Raw genomic sequence first — 19,843 nt, forward strand, 5'->3', positions numbered from 1 at the left:
AGACCAGATGTAGCAAATTTTTCATTCAAATATAATACAGTGGACTCACAGTGTGTGTTACGGTCAAAATTACATATTATCTTGGGATTTTTTATATTAATTTTTGTCAGTGGTAGAACGCAACATTTTGCTCAAATCCTGCCACTTAACAATGGCTTTGGAAATGCAGAGTCCCTCTAGACCTAACCTGAAATAATGTGTTTAACGGTTCCGGTCTAAAACCTAGTGTGTGAAAGTGGAGGAAATTGTCCAATTATACTTTATATTTCAGTTTTTTTTTCATACTAAAGTATAGTTGATGTAACTCAAAAAGATGTTAAAGTAAGAATCAGTTTGGCAGAAATGAGTAATTGATAATTGCACACTTATTTGAAAAAAAAACAAAAATTTTATGAACCCTCCACAGAATGTGCTACAGTATAAAATTTTATATTTTCCTTTATACAGTTTTTTCACTGTTATATCTGTTGGTTGACATCAAATATTGTTGATAGTAAAATGTACTTTAAGTTTTACTTGGTTGAAAAAGTTGGCGTATTTGACAGAAATTAGTAATTTAAATCAACATACTCTGCCGACTCAATGTTTGATTTCAGCATGAGATGGGATGTATACTACATGAAGGGTTACAGTTCCGGCCAGCATTATACACTTGTCACCTCACCTTAAAGTTGCCGATGCGGTCGGCGACCACCCCGGCTATAGGAGGCATGATGATGGCTACAATAGGTGTCACAGCTGACATGATGGCCGCCTCCTCTACGTTGATGCCGAGCTCTCGCATGTGGATAGTGAGATAGGGGTAGAGAACGTATAGAGCTGCAACAACATACAATGTATTATTGTAAGATGTATTATTATATATTGTTTACGTTAACACTCTGGAAGAGCTGTCTCCAAACTATGGGTCTCGCAAGCAATTTTGATGGGTCGTGGGATGAGATCAAACATGAAAACCCTGTTCCAAATTTTGTCTGAATCCACCACTGTGTCATTCCTACAAGGCAGTCTTCCTTTTGCGGAACATAATACTGGATGAGAAATATAAAACATTAGTAGCATGTTGAATATTGATACATTCAAGCATTGAAATAGGTTGTTATTTTCGTCATTGATGACAAGCCTTCCTTAATGCTGCTTTGATATTATATGATATTATAATTATATTTCCATTAACCTAGCAGTATTGCCAATAATTGCAGAACGGAAAACTAACTTTAGTCCAAACATTAAGTAGAAAACGTATACGATTTTTAAATAGTAAAACAAACAAACACATTTCTTCATGCCAAATAGGTCAAAAGAGCCGCGACCTCTAATTGGCGGTTCCAACAAAAGTATGTAAATGCAGTAAATACCATCCTTCATCACAGGATGTCTTCTATTGTGGCAATAACTGTGGAGGAGGACAACAGTGTTCTGACACAAACCATTTCACTGACTGCTGATTGAATAAAATATTCCTTCAAATAACAGGCATGACTGCCAAACCACTTAAACTTTGTATGAGTGTCTGTGATATGAAATGCAATATGCCCCCAAACTGAAATGACGTGAATTTAAACATTTACTCAGGTTGAAAGGTTTTAGACAGCTCCAATACGTTAAAAATAAATCTATGTGAGTTATATGCATAGTTTGTAATTTATGACCTTCATTCAGGGTTAAAAAAGTAAAATGAACAGGATGTTTTTAATAGTCTGTTCATAAATACTGCCATCTGTCAATTTCTAGTACTCATACTCAAAACAATGCACTTTTGCTTCCCAATTTCTACAGTAGTATTGCAATTAACTTCATGCTCTTAACAATGTGCAATTATGTGGAAATTACAGCCATAACGATTCTTAAGTGTCACTTCATTTTACTATACCTGGTCACGACTCAGGAGTATATATTAGGCTATCTCTGTATGCTTACTTTTTACAATAATGTATAATAGACGCTAACATATACATGTGTGTCCAAATTACTTGAGTTTTAGGAATAAATTATTTTTATTTGAAGCTACAATCCTTGACCATGATTCTAGATACCGGTAGACATCTCATTCTCATGTTAAATTTGTAACCAGTTTTTCATTGGAAATGGATGAAATTGAATTGATGGCTGGTGTAAATTAATAATTTAAATTGAATAAACTGTTTAACCAAGCCAAACTGAAATGACTATCTTATTGTAAACCACGGCATCTTTTATGCCACATCAACTGTCACAGTAACCATACTTAAGTGTGCAAATACAATTTTAGACTGCGTAACTCATTCTGTGAGTGGCTCATTCAACACTGAGTTCCTAAAATAACACACACAAAAAATAATGTGTCTACAGGTAGTTCATATATACATGGGATGTCCAGTCGTCCACTTCACTGTAAAACGTCAATGGTTGAATTTAATTTTTTTCAAAAACTTATACCACCAACAACAAGACGATGCGCATGTATCAGAGGTTATACGCTACAGTTTTACAACTGAAAAAAGAAATATCTACAACTCTACCGTATATTAGTAATGAAAAAATAAATATGTGCTACAACCATATGTTATCATTATAAGAGAGACAGAAGTCATCATGAAATGTAGGTAGGAAGTCTTTGATAGCAATGGCTGATGTAAACTCAATCATTCCTCCTCTACAAGCAACAGAGGTATAATTTATGCCATACTCTATAATTTTAAACTCTCTCGTCTTGTTAAAATGACATCAAGCAAGTCTCAATCTTAGGAACGTTAACCATTAACCACAATCCCTCAATGGTATCCAAGGAGAAAATCCAACCGGTTACATTATGTTTAACCAGTATTAGTTTTGTTATTCTTAGGTTGTCGGCTACTCATCACTAAAATAAATTAATCAGAATTTACTAAAAAATGTCGAGGTATATTTAAAGTTTACATCAAAACTCATCTTCAGCCTCTAGTAACAACATATCAAGTACATAAACTATGATTTATAATGTTTGTTTATAAATTAATTAAAATATGTTTGAATTATTTTAAAATTAAGTTAGTAGGAAAAAAATGTGTATATGTATATATTATGTAGATGTCACAGTTAATTTATTATTGTTTTTCCAATTTTAATTTTGTTCTCAACCTCTTCTCGAATTAAAGGTATAAACATAGGGCTGATTGTAGCACTAGGTTGGGATATGCTTCTTTTATCAACCGCCATGCAAGCAGCTTCTTTAAGATTTCTTAGTTTCCAGTCTGCTTCCTGGTAGATCATAGTTGATTCAGACCAATGTATTCTATGTTCTTCAGAGAAAACATGTTCACTTAGTTTGGAATAACTCTCCAAATGATTACTAATGCTCTTCTGGTGTTCTTTTAGTCTCTTCTCCATAGGTCGTGATGTTTGCCCGTAATAACTTCTTCCACATTCACAGGGTATAAACATAAACTATATTTTTTGTGTCTTGATCTTTGTTCTTGGGCTTCACTCTGGTCAGAAAACTTCTCAATGTAGGTCCAGAAGAGAATACTGTTCTTATATTAAACTTTTTGTTCAATCTTCTTATTTTTTCAGACTTACCCTTGACATACGGTATAGATATGGTACAATTAGGTCTTTCTTCATTTCTACTTAAGTTATTTCTATTTAACAGATTTTGTTTTGTTTTATTTAAGGCCCTAATTATCAAATCTAAGGGATAATTATTTCTTTAAAATTCTTCTTTGATTATTTCTATCTCCTTATTCCTTGCTTCTTCGTCTGATGATACTTTAAATGCTCTGTCAGCCCTATGTTTATACCTTTAATTCGAGAAGAGGTTGAGAAGAAAATTAAAATTGGAAAAACAATAATAAATTAACTGTGACATCTACATAATATATACATATAAAAATTTTTTCCTACTAACTTAATTTTAAAATAATTCAAACATATGTTAATTAATTTATAAACACACATTATAAATCATAGTTTATTTACTTGATATGTTGTTACTAGAGGCTGAAGATGAGTTTTGATGTAGACTTGAAATATACCTCGACATTTTTTAGTAAATTGTGATTAATTTATTTTAGTGATGAGTAGCCGACAACCTAAGAATAACATTAATAATGCCATCACGAAGGAAAAAACATACCGGAATGAACCAGTATTAGTTTATACAGTCTCGGAACTAGCTTCAAATATCTGGTACCCTCCTCTATGTGTTTATCTACAATGTAGCTAAGAACAACTTAATGGGAAAATCTAAAAACTTACAAGCTTATTGAGAAATATAAAATCTATTTAAATAAAGCCTCGCCTTATGGGCGTGCTTTGAGTTGTAGGAAGTAAACAAATATTGATTGACCTCCTTGGAAACAAAAAAAAAACCCTTAATGTCTTCATTTTAATGTTTACATTTTCATCATCGGGACCAATTTTACTTTCCACCACATCAAGTGTATATTTAACCAATGACCGTTTTGCTGGAGAAAGATAATAATTTGTAGGCTACCTATATGAAGTCCTACCAGTTCTAAGATTCATCTATCCAAATGTAATATTAATTTGAAACGTTTTCGTTTTCCAAATATCCTACAACCTACATGTCTGAACGTTTTTATACTATCAACAGGTTCTTAGCTATACTTATTTATACTGCTTAACTGGTTTATAATAATTATTAATAATGTTATTCATAGGTCATGGATAAATCTTGGGGATAATATTATGAATGAAGAATGTGTGAAGTTTGTATCCCTCCGCGAGACAGTAGTTTCGATAAAGGCCGCTAGAGCCCGTCAGAATCATAGCACTTTTCGCCGTGCAAGGTTTTACGCAGTTTCATTTTGCACATATAAAAAATAAGTTTTTTTTTCAAAATCAAAAGAGACTTAATATTTTTAGTTTAATTTTGCACTATTATTGCTTTATTAAAAATTAAAAATGGATAATTTCATAAATAAATACTAATATTCAACTGTAAAGTTCTTTAACTTTGACAAGTCGTTGCCCCTGATTGCGTAAGCATAGAAATTTTTTAAAAAGCAAACTTAGCAGAACCACTCTTTATATTCAAAATGGTGTGTGGGTCAAAATTTAAATGTTTAAACTGGAAACGCATATGATACAATTGATACCGCGCAAAGCGGTTTTCTGATGATTTTCGACGGGCTTAGGGAACCCTCTTAAACTTTATCACAATTTCACTGAGGAGGGTATGTCCGATCTGTTTAAATTGGGGGCTTGGTGAAAAACTCGTTTGACATTATTTGTGCTTATCAATCAAATGTGCATAAGGAATTAATATGAACTTTTGAGAAAACTGTACGACTGACAACCATAGAACCATCAACTGTATATTTGAATGAATGCGCCGTCATGGGAAATTCCTGGCCAAAATATTAATTTTTACATAAACCCTACTGTAACAATTGTATGTACAGTATTTATAGTTTTTACCTAACCCGCCATGTTAAACTTCCCTATCCCAAGCGTGATGTATATAACTTCGTTACTTCTCGAGTGATGTAAAGTTGAAAAAAACTCACTCGGTGATGTAATGAAACCCATTTAAATAACATTGAGCGCTTAACTTAAAAAATATACCTCTATGGAGCCAACGACGTTCAACGCTAGAAATCAGCTGTGCGCTTGAATTTTATTGTTATGTTTTGAAGAATTTTCCTAACCTAGCTGTTGTTTGTAAATGAACGTTACTGTTAGAAGATGAGTGAAATGGATAATGAAAAATATTGTTCGTAACCTCCTGTATATTGTCGGGTCAGGTAAAATCTTGTACGTTACACGTTACGCAAGAGCGTGTTTACATCACTTCGGTAAATTATGCAACTCGCTCCCGCTCGTTGCACAACATTCACCTGCGTGATGTAAAAACGCTCTTACTACACTTGTAATGTAAATAGCTATTTTTTAGCCCCTAGGAAGTAAAAGTCAGCTGTTAGTATTGTCAACGCAGTTGTAATTATTAAATTTTGGTTGTAAACCATTGCATTTATTGAAAGTATGTATCGATTGTTTAATTGATTGTAGTTAATTGTTTTCTTATTGTATATAGTTAGACATATTGATAGTATAATGTACACTAGCACAATCCTAAACAAAACGATTGAATCACTTAGTAAATAGCTGGTTTGCAACCAATGTAAATGTGGTTTGCACATTTGCAAATTAAATTTAAATCAAGTTAGTTTTGAGAGGTTATCTTTAAATGAAAACAATTTTAGTTTCGTAACATAGTTTGTTCAAGGTGGAATATGACGAAAAATATAGTTTATCACACGAACAAAAGTGTTTTTTCAACTCTCGCTCATTTTGTGACGTCAGCTTCGCCACGTAAAACTTGACCACAAGTCAAAAACAGTCACTTTAGGCCCTGTAGTGATGAAATATACTATTTTTAAATCTATGGTGGGTGCTTGCGAAGGTTTTAACACATTATTCTCTTCTGCATCTTCACCCAGTTGTGATATGGGTAAAGCAACTAGTCTGGGATAAGGAAGATAGATAAGAAAGGAGACTTGACAGAGCCGACTTATCACTTAATATCATCAGATAGGTATTTGCAGATGTCAAGGATATCATGTTTTTATTCAATGTTATGTGCGTGCAAAACTACTTTCATTTTCTCCCACACGATTTCTCATTAGATTGACATGATTTCTCATTAGATTGACATCAATGCATTGTCCGAAGAGTTTCTTAAATATATGATTTTTTTGCTTTATCATTGTGTAATCCTCCTATGTATAATAGGCTAGCATGTTTCTTGAAATCCTTTTTTCTCAGCTCGTGTGCATCGCAGGGAAAATCTATGCATACTGTTAGAAAGATATTTTCCTTTAAATGAGCAGAATCCCTTTATAAACTCAAAAATAAACACAAAAAAAAAGAATTTAAAATAAAAAAGCATGGGCCTTATAGGCGTAATGCTGTTGATGAAATAAACAAGCAATATAAACAGAAAATAAAAAAAGTTAAGAAATTCCAATCACGTGTTTTATTTACAGAGTGGGGTGAAATTAAATTGATAATTGAATTAGAGTATTCAATAGGCCTTATTGTAACCTTATTATAACCAATTTTATAGCAATAAAAAGTTACAAGGCTTAACAACAGATTGGAGTGCAGCAATTTCCCGTTGCGAAGCACGGGGACAGCAGCAGCTAATATAAATTGAAGTACTTTGATGTATTATGAGATACTTTAAATTTTTTGTTCATGTAATTGACTGTTTTAATTACTAATAAATATGCAATAATAGTTAATTATACTTCTAAATACAATAGAATAACAAACTCTTACATAAGATTTCCATTAGTTGCACCGATACTATTTTGTTGATGGGTGTAAGTAGTTGTCTTTGATTTCAAAGTGACTAGCCTATTCAAATTGTAATAAAATATGACTATTTGTGATATTTAAAATATTCATGTGTTCAGCATTTCTTGAATAGAAGCAAAGATCTGTTTGTTGATTTCTTATACATTTTGTTAATAATACCTGCTTACTACACTTGTCAATTATAAGAGAAAAAAAAACTTTCAAATTGGCCACTCGGAGGATGAAATCAAATAAATACAAATATTGCTTTATTAGTTACCTCTGTAAAACTAATATCTGTGACTAAAAAATTTGCATCCGAATATAATATAGTAATACAAACTGGAAAATAAGGTTAATGTATTATCATAGTTAGACATGACACACTTCCTTAGTAGATTTCCCGCCCTTATCGAACAGTTGAAGCCAATTTTATTGTTAGTTCTGTACATTGCACTGTAGAAGTTGTCTTTTGTTATATATTTGTTTCTTATAGTTATTTCAGCCATTTAAAACCTCATTTAACCAAATAATACGATCTAATAATAAACAATAATTGGTCTCCTAGTTATATAACCAAACAGTAAAGGAACAAATCATGAAAACAACCCTTAAAATAATAGAAACAAAATTTCTTCTACACTAGCGATCAGTGTTGACCTACATGAACTAGACAAAGATTTGAGACCAGTAATCAATCACACGTCTAAATACAAGTATGTTTTATCTATGATACAATGCTCTCCTAAATTTAAGTCAAATACTGTATACAGTATGCATTTAAACGGGTCCGTTTTAACGAGTTTTTGGGGATGTCAGTTTAACCGGAAAACCCATTATCCGGACTGGTCTCGGTCCCGTGGAGTCCGGTTTGTAAACAGCATAAAAAAGGTTTAATGAGAATTGTTGCAATGCTGCAAAATTTTTATACATTAATTTATAAAGGATTACTTTTATTTTATAAAAATGTTACAAATTTCTTTCTGGCCGTGTTTGTGTAGTCTATTCAAGCAGAATAGGAGAGTTTTTATAACGTGATTAAATCAAACAAGGGATATTTTAAACTATTACTTTAGATAAACAATATATTTAGTTCTCTGCAAAGGTAGGTAAGGTCTGTATATACACTTTTGTATTAGTTGTCTATTCACTATAGCCTGTCACATAAAATCTGGTTCAAGGTGATGCTGATGAGTTTAAACAAGTGTACATACATGGCTTCTGTTGCGTTCACTTTCAAGATTTTATAAGAGGCTACACACTGTTACACACCTTACCCATGGCAGTGCTTCAGGGTGATTTGGTACTTTAAACTACTGCATAATACTGGGTTAATAAAAAGTCTAGAGACCCCCTATTAACTTTTTATTGGGTTAAACCAGGAAAACAAAACTCTGCACACCTCTATACAGCGTAAAAGTGTGTTTTTTGCTGGTATACCAATTTTGTCAGAAAACTCAAAATGGGTTATTTTTGGGGCAGCTAATTTTTTTTACTGTTAAGCCCTATCAAGTGACCCCTCAAAGGCCATTAGATTAAAAGAGTATTGGTGAAAATTAGAGGTCCCTATCTCAACTCAATACATAATGGCGGCAGTTTTTAGTTTCCATAAACCAGAGATCCCACTTAAAAATATACATTAATATTCCCTTTTTATAGAATTGTACCAGGAAAGCTTATCACTCCATAAGAAAAACCGTGTACTTTTTAGTTGGTATCACAATTCCCCCCTGGGGAACCAAAACGGAGCATATATTGGGACAGCTCAAAAATGTTAAATGTAATCCCTGAAAACTAAAAACTGCCGCCATTTTTTACTGGGTTGAGATAGGGACCTCTGGTTCTCACCAATAAATGAGGTGTCACTTGATGGGGTTTGTATTTAAAAGTGTTGAGCTGCTCAAAAATACCCCATTTTGGGCTCCTGGGCAAAAATGGCATACCTACCAAAAAGTAGTTTTAGTTTCTTTTTACGGTAATACTGAGTTTAGTTTTCCTGGTAAAACCCATAACATTTAAAATTGTTGAGCTCCCACCAATATAAACCATTTTGGGGTTTGGGACGAAATTGGTATACCAACAAAATGTTTGCAGAGTTTAGTTTTCCTGGTGTAACCCATTAACAAGTTAAAAGGGAATCACCAGAATGTTTTAACCCTGTATAAAGTAAAGTTTTGAATTGGTTTTTAAGCAAAAAAAAAATAATTTGGAGAAGTAGACCTACTACAGTAGAACCTTTATCTCTCATGGGGATTATCAAATAAAACTTGGTTTCAAAGTTTCAAAATCAAGGTTTCATTTCTTATCGAGGTTTGCAATAGCATGTGATGTAATGACAGGTAAAGGCAATTTTAAAATGACACTTGTTATCAAGGGTCACTTTTTATCGAGGGCCTTGTTATCGAGGTTCCACTATATTTTAAATACGTATTGAAGTGAGAGGGATTTTTATTGTTATTTTATTCGAGTTTAACTAAAACCTGGATTTTTAATTTTTTTTAGGGACTGAGGTTTAGAATCATTAATTGATAGCCAAATGACAAAGGACATCTCCATCTGGGTCCAGAAGGGATCTCAATTAAAATTTAACTAGCGACCTTCAAATTTGCAAAAGAGCACATTTAACCATTCCGGTGCCTAGTTCAAGTCGTACAACAACTTGTATTAAAATGGTTTAGCTACTTTAAAAATTTTTAAATATTGGATAAAAAAAATCAAATGATTTGAGACTAAATCAAATGATATATTATTACTAAATACATTTTAAGAAAGGGCATTATATAATATTAGGTTATAAGAAGAATGACGAAGCACCTGTGCATTTATCTATAACCTCTGTACGTTTATGTGCTAATAAAAATGATTTGATTTGATGATGATTTGATGATTTGATTTGAGACCAAATTCAAATTGCATTATTGCGTTATTATATTCCATTTTCTCCATAGATAAATCTCTTAACACATCATCCAAAAAGACTTTATTTTGATTGTTTGTAAATTTATTGATTTGAACATTCATATTTCTAGTAAAATATTTCAATGGATTAGATTTCGGTTAAATATATCATTTTGGAGATAATGATATCACTGTTTAGGATATGTGCCAGGGGTTATTTGATATATCTAACATTCTTACGTATTAATTTAATTATGTACTTATGTATTTTGGAGGTTCAAGCCTGTAATTGTTGTAATTGTCAGTCTACTTGACTTAATTTTTTAAAATTCCCAACTATTCTTAGTAAATGTTTAGTTATACTGTAGTGGGACAATACAGTCTACTGTGGGTTTTTATTTTACAATACTTAGAAAACATACACGTTATTTTTATATAGATTAGGTAATAGTTTGTAATAAGAAGCAGAACTGCGGAGTATCTATTGACATTTAAAAATAAACATAAGAATAATCCATTTGGGAGAAAATTTAATTTAAGAAGTAACACTTACTTGACGCATGGACAAAGAAGAGAAGCTTGAGAGGTAGAAGTTCTTTTTGTTTGAAGTCCGAGGATATACGGCTACAAAATGTGTTGAGATAGAACATGTTGTTGTTGCTTTGTTACTGTTGTTGTTTGAAGCGTAATGTCAGTCCTGGGTCAGATCAGATTGTTGCTCAAGGTTCAACTTCCATATTCTGAAACAGAAAAATAATAATGAAATTAAAAAATGGTTCTAGTCGTTGTAGCTACGTATGATGCAAGTGGTTGATTCAGATAAAACCACAGTAAGCAGTAAGTATAGCAATGTTAGGGGTGGTTTGCGTAAAAGGTAGCAGTTATAAATTGTAACAGAGATTAACTAAAAAAATATATTCACCATTTAGAATATTTTGGAGGAAAATAAAATATACAGTCTTAATTTCATAAAAATGCAAAAATCTTGCAATTAAGTACCGAACAAATATAAAAATCACATACTCCATTATTATTTTGTTGAAACTTAAACTCAGTTTCCAATTTTGGAATTTTGTTTCATACAGATAACTTATCTATAAGTATAAAAGAGGATGTTTGTATATATATATATATATATATTTGGCAGTGATAAACTCAGACACCGCTGAAACGATTGCCACGAAACTTGGTACATACGTGTAGAATTTCATGGAATAGGTTTATACACCATCAATATCGTGATCCGTCCAATCGGCTCCGCCCCAGTGGCTCTGGAGTTTCCCATGTTAACCTTATGAGAAATCGAATTAATGAATCTTAACAGCTGTTTCAATTAAACAAGTTGGTTCTGTTCTATGATGTTCAATAGCATTAAGTTACAAGGATTACCAACAGGGTGCAGGACTATTATTTCTTTTACAATAATTATGACAACAGCTAATTTGCAACCAAAATGTGAGTGAGCGTAACGAACGAACTTCAACCTGGAGGCGAGTTAGCGTAGTGAACGAGCTAACCTGAAGGCAAGTGAGCGTAGCGAACGAGCTAACCTGAAGGCAAGTGAGCGTAGCGAACGAACTTCAACCAGGACGTGATTGAGCCATGCGAACGAGATCATCTTGAAAATTAAGAAGTTAAACGTGGCAAAGCCCGCGGGTTACAGCTAGTTACTTAGTAAAAATGTGTTATTCATAACAAATTATCGCCTGGGAAAAATTTAATAATAGATTTTTTTAGTTAAATTGAGCTTTTCCTAGCCCAAAAATTGTAAAATTCACCTTTAACTTGTCCGCTTTACTATTAATTGTGCCTTGAGAAATAGTAAGAAGGCACAATTAATCGTTTCATAAAGAATTAGACAAACGAGACTTTGCCGGATAAAAAACTAATTCTCAATAAGTAAACCAATTTAAAAAATACATATTACAAATTATCGTTATTATTACCAATCTCATTTCAGACAGGGACGTTTTAACCCAAATATGAGTGAAGAATGGTGTAAGATGACTTTGTTTTGTGGTTAAGATCAGTTGTTTCGTTAGTCAGACTATAAAAGCCCAATGATCAAGGACAGCTGGCAGTTTTAAATAACTGTCATACTTTTCTCAGGATCGAACCTTCGACCTGCGACATTACTTACCAAACGAGCACTACCACTGAACTTCCCTGCTGTTTAAGTCTTTGAGATAGATAGCAAAGCAAGGAAAACCTTTACAATGCAAGTGTCAATTTTGTTTTAAAACGATTCCCAATAAATTGTTTTTCAGAGCAACGATATTTCAAAAAGATTTATTACGTGTTGGCAGTTTTGTGGCTCGCAGCTACAAGCAAACTCATAACAGTTTTATGAGTAAACATTAACAAATGTAATTATCTTATCTGGAGCCTATAAAAACCACGAGGGGGTATTCACGAGATCGTTAAGATGAAGGAAACCGAGTACTTAAAATATATTAGTTTGAAGAAAATATGACAACAATTACTATAACTATAAATCATCTGATTTCATACAAAAGATGTATTTGTATTTGGTACACATTAACATGGGATCTTACAAATTCAAACTACATGACGTTTGGGAGTGTTTTTTTCGTAACCATACAATACTATTTAGTAAAAATGGACCGTAGGTAATTTGAAAACAAAAAATTGGTCGCAATAAAGAAAACTAGATTTCACAATAAACAATAGAAAAATGACAGCCAAATGTAATTTACAATCTAGTCCCCTGTCAAATGTACATATACAGGCTCCCGTGTGCTCCTTGATGAGGCAGGTGTGGGAGTAGTCTTAATCTCTTCGTTTGACCTTGGAGAAATACAATTTCGATGGTGGCACTCTTGAAAATTGTGCGTTTGAACGCCGAATGGTAAAAAACAAAATGGCCGCCATCGCAAACTTGTTTTCTTACTTATATCAGTAACCGTTAGGGTTACAAAAGAATTGTTGATACCAAAATGTAGCTATTTTAAATCTGCACAAAAAATATGATTACAGTTTTTATGTAGGATCAACCATTATTTCATAAAACATAATTTTATATTTTTCATAAATAAAATTAATCAGGGTGGATGTAATGTCCCAGGACAGTTAAATATTTCAAAAAGTAATAAAGGGTGTTTCAGTAAAGCGTTGTGGACTGTGCAGATTCAGATTCTATGTGCAAAAATAAGTCAAAAATGTTGTATAAATTTGTTTTGATTTCGGCTTAGTTTAGCCGTAATCCGCCATTTTGAATTTTTTGAAAATAACTCATAACTCAATAGCCCTTGAAGATATTTTTATGAAACTTTAAGTCTAAAACTATTAACATTCTCCGAAAAAATCTTTGATTAGGCTCATCGAATTTCAAAATGGCGGCCATTAAAAGTTTTTAAAGTCAAATTTCATGAAAACCAGCAATTAAAACAAAACTTTGAAACACAATATGTAAAGTCCTTTTTATTACAAATCGAACGACACTTTATTTGCGAAAATCGGATAATAAATAAAAAAGTTTTGTAACTTTTATAATGTTTTTGTCACTAGTTTCTATGGAATTTAACTTTGTGGTGTTAAAATGACTGCCATTTTGATAATTAGCATTAATAACAAAAGTTACATAACTTTTTTATTTATTATCCGATTTTCGCAAATAAAGTGTCATTCGATTTGGAATAAAAAGGACTTTAAATAATGTGTTGCAAAACTTTATTTTAATAGCTGGTTTTCATGGAATTTGACTTTAAACATTTTAAATGGCGGCCATTTTGTTTTTTACCCACAGCGTTCAAACGCACAATTTTCAAGAGTGCCACCATCGAAATTGTATTTCTCAAAGGTCAAACGAAGAGATTAAGACTACTCCCACACCTGCCTCATCAAGGAGCACACGGGTGTACATTTGACAGTGGACTAATCCCTCAATCTTATACTTAGGCGATCCAGAAAGTAAAGAACGTTTCGTTATGACGCCGCTAGGCGCGCGCCGATCTCGTACATTTTGGTATGTGCGATGTGCGTACTCGGCAACTCAGTCCGCTCCGCAGTCGGCAGTCGGCATCCAGCCGTGACAATTGGAGCATTCTAGCGCTGCCCGTTTTTTCACAATTTCAACTTAAGAGGGTTCCCTACCCCCATTGAAAAACGTCAGAAAACCGCTTCGCGCGGTATCATATAGCGATTCTAGTTTTGACATTTAAATTGTGAACCAAACACCATTTTGTACATAAAGAGTGGTTCTACTAAGTTTGCTTTTTAAAAAATGTCTATGCTTACGCAATCAAGGGCAACGACTTGTCAAAGTTAGTGAACTTTACACTAACTTTGACAAGTCGTTGCCCTTGATTGCGTAAGCATAGACATTTTTTAAAAAGCAAACTTAGTAGAACCACTCTTTATGTACAAAATGGTGTTGGGTTCACAATTTAAATGTCAAAACTAGAATCGCTATATGATACCGCGCGAAGCGGTTTTCTGACGTTTTTCAATGGGGGTAGGGAACCCTCTTAAGATGAGCGCTGCAATAAAAAATCCCGCCAGTTAAGGGGTGCGGTCAGTGATACGGTTTTTGTTGGAAAACACTTAAAACCGAAACTTTTCCTCAATTTTCACGGACTTTGTTGTTTAAAATTGTCACGCAACAAAGCGAAAGACCCGTTATCGGGAATCGGCGGTTTTTGCTAACCTTTTCATCAACTTTAGTGACCAGTTCCATCAGTCACAATGCTCGGCGTCCGCCCTTTGCTTCATCATGACTCATGAGCGTCAGATCGGCCATTTTTAATCTGAATGCACCATTTTCTCAGAACTTTCAATCGTTACGTGTTTTTCCTTGAACTTCATACCCTTGGCGATAAATGTCTATCGATTTTAAGTTTAATGCCAACACAAACCGTATCACTGACCGCACCCCTTAACTAGCGGGATTTTTTATTGCAGCGCTCATCTTAAGTTTAAATTGTGAAAAAACGGGCAGCGCTAGAATGCTCCAACTGTCACGGCTGGATGCCGACTGGACTGAGTTGCCGAGTACGCACCATCGATGTATATAACTCTACATCGGGAGTTATTATACATCGATGGTACGCACATACCAAAATGTACGAGATCGGCGCGCGCCTAGCGGCGTCATAACGAAACGTTCTTTACTTTCTGGATAACCCGTAAGTTGATTTTTTGTTCTGGTGTACCGGAAAAGATACGGTATATACAGGGTGTTTCCAAATAGTCTGGACATATTTTGTTTACTTGTTCCTTGGGTTAAGACAAACATAAAATGCCATATAAGTATGGGTCTGAAATGCTTAGATTTCTATTTGTCGGTCTGTTTGTGATTTTTAAGAATTACTTTATATCTTGGGCATTTTTCAAGATGTAAATTCCAAAATTGGTATATATGTGTATTTTAGTAGGTAAAAAGAGATTACATAGTTTCGTTCCAATATCTTAAGCCATTTCAATATGGCGGCCATTTCAAATATTTAATGTCAAATTTCATGAAAACCGTGAATATTAAGAAAATTGTTCGTCGAATCAAAGATATATAATTTAAGTCCAAATCAAATGAGACCTTGTTTGTTGAAATTGGATGACAAACAACCGAGTTATCAGTTTTTCTTCTACATTCAGTTACGCAATTTAATAGGACTGCCATTTTAAACAAATAAACAATATGGAAGTCCTAGTACATCGCGTAACCGAATGTAGAAAAACACTTATAACTCGGTTGTTTGTCATCCGATTTTAACAAACAAGGTCTCATTTGATTTGGATTTAAATTCGTTATTTTTGATCCGATGAACAATTTTCTAAAAATTAATGGTTTTCATGAAATTTCGCGTTAACGATTTTAAATGGCCGCCATATTGAAACGGCTTGAGATATTGAAACGAAACGTGGTAAGCTCTTTTTACCTACTAAAATACACATTTATCAACATTTTGAAATTTCTATCTGGAAAAATGCCTATGATATAAAATAATTCTTAAAAATCACAAACAGACCAACAAACAGAAATCCAGACATTTTATCTACTTAATGAGGGTATTTTATGTTTGTTTTAGCCCAAGGAACAAGTCCAGAAAATATGTCCAGAAAATTTGGAAACACTCTATATATATTTTCGAGATGGGAGTAAAAAATATTTTACAAAGACAGGTGGCCCGTTTGTAGTGAAAGCATCATCTATTGTATTTGTGTGATACTCATAATCAATTGATCAATGACGTTTAGATAACCGTATGCTTAACTACCTCATCCACACAGATCTGCAATGTTGTGTTAACAGTTTTCCATCAGGACAGGTCAATATGTCCCCTAGAGCAGTAGATTTAGTTTTTATTGGTTTAAAAATAAGAATATTTTGTTCGAAAATGCTATAAGCTTCGTACCGTGTTAAGAATCCAGCCTTGAATAATCCACCTAGAATAACAACAAAATTCACGTTTTTCATGCAGATATCCACGGACAAACACTTGGGCTATCGTTGCGGAATCCTCTGTCATCTTCGGGATGACCATTGGCAACATGCATACTTGGCAATAGAGCGCAGCAATTCAAAAGGATCTTATCAAAAGAACATACATGTTGGACAGAACTACATTACTAATGCACTCTACCAGAAAAGAACGTTCATAGGGCGTGCATAGCTACGAAATTTATTTCAATAAATATACAGTCCTCGGAAAGGCACAACTGATTAAAGAATGTGACCCTAACTTTGTGTGTTAATGTTTTAACTGGATAAAATTTTGTTTAGTTTACAATGACCAAGTTTAATTGATCAGTTAAATCTTTGACGTTCAAATCAACCAGAAATATTCTTTCAGTTCAAACCCAGCGCCGTCGACTGCCGTATTGCGGGATCATTGGCTTATTTCAACTAACGGTACAATTATAACTATACGCGAACGCGGACGGAAGCGTGTGTCTGAAAGCCATTCCGCCTGTGTCAAAATGTAACGGTTACCGATCCGTCACAGTGACCGGAGCGCCAGTGACAGTTTAGCGCAACTGTTACATAAATCTAGGTTCCATTCTAATTTTTATGGTGTTGTACAAATTATAATTTTTGCTAATTTGGATAAAACTTAATGGTTCTGTAAACATTATTAAAAATACGTGCGGTGTGATGCGTATAAGTGAGCTATACTATAACAGGGGATGTAATAGTATATTACGTTACTAGTCCTGAAAATAAGTGTTTACCGGACGAGTGTGGTCGTTCCCGTGCGAGACGAAGTCGAGTACGGGATTACCATACGAGTCCGGTACACACATTTTGGACGAGTTACGTACGATAGTTTACGGCATACTACTAAATCCGTACAAATCCTTATATATTTCCACCAACTAAAGGACTGTTTTTGTTTATAACCACTAATTGCCACGAAAATACAGTATAATCAGCTGATTGGTGTCCGGTAAAACTCATTGCAGAACAGTATTACGCAATGAAACCCCATTTGAATAAGCTGGCGGCAAACAGCTGTTTTCTGGACTAAATCCTTGCGTGGAAAGTTCATCAAAATAATGTAGTGTGGCGTAAATTATTATTTATGAAGAGGTTTTATTATTGTTGAATAAATACACGGTTATTTCGTTTGAATTTAATTTTCACCAGAATACTTCTAGATCAAGTAACCATTTTAAGAACAAATATCAGTTTGCCTCTGTAACCCATGGTAACGGGCAAAAGCAAAGTAAAATACACCATCAACCTCTGTAAACAATGATAACAAAACAAAAAAATACCGATACAGGTTTCAATTAAATAATTAACTACCCGTTCTCGTCACTGCACCGAGTTTACGAATCATTAAATCCTTTTATCAGGTGCAAACAATATGGTTTAACATACTAACATAAAACTAGAATAAAATAGTTTTCGATTGCTGCTAAATGAAAGTGTATTCATCATGGACGGAAGAGAAAGTATCTAGAAGAGTCGGCGCGGCATAACTATATCCGTGATCACGTGATTCGTTAGTACTTGACGTTGGGTCGCTAAATGACACTAATTTTGCGAATTCGACTTCTAATTTCAGTTTAGCAAACTCTCACTACTAAAACTATGTAATATTTACTGCGAGAGGAAAACATCACTTAGGAAATTCACCTTTAACTTTGTTTCAATGTTTGAAGATGGTAATCTTATAAAATTTGACGGATCTTTGCGGACATCGCCAATCAAAAGTAATAAAACCCCGTACCACAGTTATGTTTAAGGTACTTTTCTTACCGGACGGAATCAGATTAGAGTTTCTAAAACTTGTTTTAATGGATAATTGTGATGGAAAATTGCCGCAATAATCCCCCTACAAATTACGGAACCTTTAGAAAAAATTTGAATACACAAAAATAGCTATTGCATTGATAATGTCTTTAACTATTGGATACTGAAGTTGTATCTATAGTCAAAGATAATGAATAGAAATGTGAATCATACAACAATGACTTTTGACTGTTATTAATCCAACACGAAATTATTTTACATGTAATGTTTCTGTAAGTATAGAATAAGTTTACCGTTTATACATTCAAAAGTCAGGCTAGTTTAATAGAGTATAACTTAAAACAGGTTCTGTATGAAAACTTACAGAAATACTTATTATACAGGTACATATGGTCAATAAAAAGTTTGAAAATCCGTTAAAGAAGTGCCCCACCTTTTAAGTTATATTAATTATCAGTAACTGGGGACCGAGCCATGGCTCGGTATGATTTATTTCCATTGCAGCCCTTTATCGAGTAATCTTCAGTGTAATCTTTGCTTAATAGTAACAACTGATGTCTACCCTTTATACTGTAATTTGTAATTTTTGTTCGTACTGTGGATGGCTTGTTATAAACGCATTTACAAGTCTTTTGTTTACTTTTGTGTTTTTTGACCAAATGTTAATATAGTAGGATGAAATACAGTATCAATTTGTCAAATTTTACTAACAAATATCCATAAACAAACAAACTACGCCAGTTGTATTTTTTCCATAATAATAAGGAATTTTAACTACGCATATACAGTTTTTTATTAAAAAAAATCTGATATATCCTTCAATCCCTACGACGTAAGACCAAAATACTAAACAAGACGAAATGTAATATGTTGCTTTGTGTACCACAATGCTTCGAATTAAGATTTTTTTTGTTTCTAGCTACACGATGGCTTTAATGAAAATTGGCCATTTTATGTTTAAATGGTAACAATATAAAATCCCTAAATTTTTAAAACTGAAAAACTCCATCACACCCCGTTCTCATGGCCCGATCTTGCTGGTTCGCGGACTCATTCAAGTTTATGCTACCTACTCGTTCAAGGAAGACCCCACTATTTCTACTTCTAGTAGTAGGGCCTTGGTTCAAGTATATCTAGTGCGGCCTTGGTTCAAGCCAAAATTTAATCCAATTCGGACAAATATTACTCGAGTTATCGTGTTTACGGTCACATTTTATATATGTACAGATACATTTTTTACGAATAGTGTGTTGACCTCTGGGGATATCAAAATGAAAAAAAGCCAATCGGTCCCGGGTCCAGATCTTACCATGAGACCTACGCCAAATAGCTCTAAACCTTGCATGATGGAAATGACACACAGTGATGTGCGACCAATACAAGACATGTGACTTAGTAAGGTAGGCCCTACACCTTGGTTTGTTCGTTCTCACGCTTTGTCCTGTAATT

At 33.6% G+C, this 19,843-nt stretch overlaps 1 protein-coding gene across 2 annotated transcripts in view; it reads right to left on the reverse strand.

Annotated features, from left to right (window-relative positions):
- The window catches only part of LOC128990629 (uncharacterized), a 48,676-nt gene that overhangs the window by 13,987 nt on the left and 14,846 nt on the right, over nt 1–19,843 (reverse strand). For both annotated transcript variants that reach the window (XM_054413103.1, XM_054413104.1), the window contains exons 2-3: nt 10,733–10,919; nt 665–819 (exon numbers count right to left, since the gene is read on the reverse strand). In XM_054413103.1, coding sequence (XP_054269078.1) covers nt 665–819; nt 10,733–10,829 — 252 coding nt within the window. In that variant the 5' untranslated portion in view covers nt 10,830–10,919. The remainder of the gene's footprint in view (nt 1–664; nt 820–10,732; nt 10,920–19,843) is intronic.

Source organism: Macrosteles quadrilineatus, unplaced genomic scaffold (assembly GCF_028750875.1).
Source record: "Macrosteles quadrilineatus isolate MER2022 unplaced genomic scaffold, UCM_ALF_1.0 Scaffold_3__2_contigs__length_128488019, whole genome shotgun sequence".
NCBI classification, from domain to species: Eukaryota; Metazoa; Arthropoda; class Insecta; order Hemiptera; family Cicadellidae; genus Macrosteles; species Macrosteles quadrilineatus.